General features: G+C 37.0%; 1 protein-coding gene across 1 annotated transcript; it reads right to left on the bottom strand.

Moving 5' to 3' along the window:
• Positions 1 to 345: 345 nt before the first annotated feature.
• LOC111893269 (receptor-like protein EIX2) lies at positions 346 to 3,810 on the bottom strand. Its single transcript, XM_023889332.1, has one exon. The coding sequence runs from the start codon at positions 3,808 to 3,810 to the stop codon at positions 346 to 348; it is 3,465 nt and encodes a 1,154-aa protein (XP_023745100.1).
• Between the last annotated feature and the right edge of the window lie 747 nt (positions 3,811 to 4,557).

Consider the following 4,557-nt stretch of genomic DNA (forward strand, 5'->3'; position numbering starts at 1 on the left):
AAATATCAAATCCAACAAATATTTGACTTTTCACCCAACCATCTTGGTCATGTACACAAAAAACTAGAATATGTACAAATGAAGAAGTAGATAATAACCCTATTACCTGATTCTTACTTGGAGCAATGTGCATGAAAATCGATGGATATCATATTTAATTTATGTCATACACTAACGATCTGATCTTATATAAACACCAAATCCAACAAAAGTTTCAAAATTGACGCCTTTAAACATAAATATGCCATACAAATAAAAAAAATCCAAATATTAGTATAAATAAAACACTATTAGATAGCAAATATTAAAAATATACATTTAAGAACAAACTGCATCTAAGGGGATCTATGTGGCTTCTCTTCCTCTCTTGATGTTTGCAACTCTGGCCACTGCAACATATATCTTGTCCATGGTTTCCTCAGCAAACCTGAAAAGCTTCCATCTCCACTCCTTCTTGAACAACAGAACTCCAATAACACCCCAAAACCCTGTCACAAAACCACTCATTATGTCCACATAAAACAACCAGACCTCTACACGCTCCTGAGCTGTTTTGTGTTTCTTCTTGCGCTTTGTTGTTGGGTCTTCAAAATCAGAGCATTTCTTGGGCAATGGAGCTCCACATAGATCTTTGTTTCCGGTATATATTGATGGATCATCCAGGGTCTGTAACTGATTTCCTGTTGGAATGGGTCCCGACAAGTTGTTGTATGACAAATTCAAATGGCTCAAAAAATTCAAAGCTGCCATGCTTGGAGGGATCGTCCCTGTCAACTCATTTCTGGATAAATCAAGAGAAAATAACTTCTTCATGTTTCCAATGTTATATGGAATTCCACCAGTGAGATGATTATTAGACAGGTTGAAACCCATCAACAAAACAAGTGCAGTTAACTTGACTGGGATTTCTCCTGAGAGTTTATTGCTTGAAAGGTCCATGTTAAAAAGTAGATCCCACGTTTTTGTATATTCAAGATCAACACCTTTCATGACTTGAATCACATTATCTTCGGGACGCCGATAGTATGGGTTAGAATAATCATATTTCATGGCATTCAGCTCTTCTAGACAATCAGGTATGCTTCCCATCAAGTTGTTGTATGCAACATCCAAAATCTGAAGATTTGAAGATTTGCACAAAGATCGAGGAATTCGACCAGTGAAGTTATTTTTGTGTAACCTTAAAACCATCAAATTTTTAAGCCTTTCTCCAACCCATTCGGGTATGTTTCCTCGTAATTGATTATCACCCAAATCTAAGACTTCTAGATTTCGTAAATTCCCCAATTCTAAAGGAGGCTCACCAATGAAGTTATTGTCATTCAATTTTAACCGGTATAATGATGAATTAAGAGCTAAGGAACCAGGAATGACACCAGAAAGCCGATTTGAACTAAGTATCATGGTATGCAACTCTTGAAGATTCCCAAGGCACTTGGGAATTTTCCCGGTTAACCTATTTCTCGAAAGATCAAGATATTTTAGATCTGTTCTTTTGCATAATGACCTGGGAATCGACGCATTGAAAAGGTTATTTTCCAGGAACAGTGACCTGATATCATAATCATATCTATTTAGACTAAAATTTCCTCCATTGGGAAGGTTTGTCAAAGGTCCGTGGAGTTTGTTGTAAGAAAGATCTAAAAAAGGAATGATTGGCATCTTTTGCAACCATGTTGGCAGAGGTCCCGAAATTGTAGCATTGGACAACCTTAACGTCTTAAGTTCCCTTTGATTTCGCAGCCACTGTGGAAATCCATTTGCAATAATGCAAGAACTGAGGTCAAGAGACTTCAACACGAATGGAGGCAACCACTCACGTGAAACATTGAATGTCAACCTAGTGTTGGAAGAAGTATCCAACTCCTTCAACTTCGAAAGGTTGGCAAAATGGGCTTCAAAAACTACTCCTTCTAAGGAATTGTTTGAGATATCTAGCGCATAGAGTTTGACAAGTTGCCCAATTGAAACCGGAATCGTCCCATTTAACATATTTGAAGACACATCAAGAGATTGTAGTGAAACAAGTCCAACTAGAGATGTTGGGATAGGGCCTGTTAACCGATTGGATTCCAAATTCACATATGTTAAAGCTGATAGTTGTCCAAAGGATTTTGGAATTGAACCATTCAGTTGATTAAAAGAAAGGTCGAGTGTGTTAAGATTCCCAAGGAAGGTTGGAATGGGGCCAGTCAAGTGGCTTCTCGACATATATAGTACTTCTAAAAATGTTAATCTTCTTAAAGATTTGGGGATTGAACCTGTAAATCTGTTGAACGATAGATCTATCTCTCTTAAATTCTTCAGTCTTCCAAGTTGTTTGGGAACTGTACCATTTAAACTCCCATGTAAAATCAACCTCTCCAAAGCATATTTCGAGCATTCTGATACATTTTTTGTTGAGTCAATCATTTCTATGCGAAAATAATTGTCTGACACACTCAATTTTTTCAGGTGACACTGCCGCCAGATTCCAACATGCTCAATCTGCTTAAACTGGTTAGAAGAAAGATCAAGCTCCAGAAGGCCAGGAATAATAGGAACCGATGAATTCAACATGTTTCCAGAAAGGTCAAGGACTCTTAGGGAACTCATGTTTGTTAAAAAAGATGGAAAGGTGCCTCCAATTGAATTATAGCTAAGATCCAGGTGTTGGATTTTAGCAAGGGTACTGAAATTAAGATGAGAGGGAGATAGATGCATGTTATGGAGCCCACAACGTGACAAATGCAGCTCTGAAAGGGAAGGGATCATGTTTAGCAAGTTTGCAAAGTTCAATGTCGAACCAAGATCAAAGTCTGAAAGATCCAGGAATGTTAGGGACGTCATGTTTAGGAAAAAGCCAGGGAGTGGACCTTTGAAATAGTTGAAGCCAAGATCCAGGAATACTAGGGATTTCATGTTTTGTAAAAAGCCTGGGAGTGGACCATTGAAAGAATTGAAGTGAAGATCCAGGAATACTAGGGATGTTGTGTTTTGTAAAAAGTCTGGGAGTGAACCATTGAAAGAATTGGAACCAAGATCCAGGAATACTAGGGATGTCGTGTTTTGGAAAAAGTTTGGGAATGGACCTTTGAAATCATTGAAACTAAGATCCAAGTGTTTGAAATTGGGAAGTATTCTACTCGAATTAAGAGAACGAGAAAGATCAATGTTGGAAAGCCTACAAAATTTCAAACTTAACTCTCTTAACGAAGGAATCATGTAAAACACCATTTCCCAGTTTTGTGCTCCACTAAGATCCACATAATCCAAGTTGAAATGCTCGAGTAACGAAAGGTCAGAAGTCCATGCCATATCATCTGCCACCAGCTCATTGTTTGAACTGATATCAAGAAACTTTAAACTAGAAAGATTTCCTATGTTATGAGGAATAATACCTTGAAAACCAGCATCAGAGAGATTGAGGTAGCTCAGGTGTTTGAAGGATCCAATGAAGTCAGGGATTTGGCTTCCTCCGAAATCATTCCAACTCAAGTCCAAGTAACTGAGATTCCTCAACTCTGCCAAAGAAAAGCTCACCTCATCACCAACTAACCATCCTGTGCTTCCTCTGAGATGAAGGCTTTTAATGTTTCCGGTGACATTGTCACAATGGACTCTTTCCCACATGCAACAATCATTTCCAACCCATGATGACAACATTCCAGAACCATCTTCAACACTGTCTTTGAACTTGAGAAGAGCAAGTCGCTCTTGCTCAAAGCAAACGATGCTAGTATTTTCAACACCCAAACAAGAACAACTGTTTGCAACCAAGAAAACACCTACGAATATGAGATAGAGCCCCAAACCTCTACGATTCCCCATTATCAACCCCAACTCACTTTTATTTAGAAAAAAGAAAAAAGCGGAATGGGAAGTTGTTATCAAGAACTCATGTGTTCGTATGATCAATTAATAAAATAGTTTGTTTATAAAGCCATAAATAAAGAGCAACTTGTTATAGTGGAAGACTTTGGAATTGGAAGTCAATGGAGAATCTGTATTACTATATTCTTCTCGTCCTATAGGCTATTTTTCTTTTTCTCTTGATCAAAGGAAGTAATTGGCAGCCAGGTCATTTTATATATTAATTATAAACTTGGTTTTGATGTTTGATAATTTACAAAACTAACTACAAAAAAAAATAAGTTTTTTTTTAATTATCTGATGTAAAAGATAGTTAAAATTTTCAATTCATTTACCTACCCCACGTGTAACCCAATCTTTGAAGTCCTGAGAGTAGCCCTCAAAGTTCATGTATTAGTTTTATTATTACTTTGTTAACCAATACCAAGTTAACAAATAAATCCCTAAAATTGACAAATTTAGGCACCAAACATCATTTCAACTCAACTTTCTCTTAATTTAGTTGTATACCTGAATTTAGCCAACATCCCAACAAATAATCATTTTACAAAATATCCATTTAATACAACTTAAACAAAACTTGACATGCCTTGACTAATGGGGCTACGCGGCAACGCAGATTGAATTTTCTTCACTATTAGAAGTCAGATGCATATATTGACGTACTATTTTCTTCAGTCCACTGATTTCCTTGACGAGTTCTCA

The sequence above is a fragment of the Lactuca sativa genome, chromosome 8 (genome assembly GCF_002870075.4).
Source record: "Lactuca sativa cultivar Salinas chromosome 8, Lsat_Salinas_v11, whole genome shotgun sequence".
NCBI lineage: Eukaryota > Viridiplantae > Streptophyta > Magnoliopsida > Asterales > Asteraceae > Lactuca > Lactuca sativa.

What these genes read in the sequence shown, in the direction of transcription:
- LOC111893269 (XM_023889332.1), bottom strand. Translation starts at nt 3,810, where the DNA reads ATGGGGAATCGTAGAGGTTTGGGGCTCTATCTCATATTCGTAGGTGTT.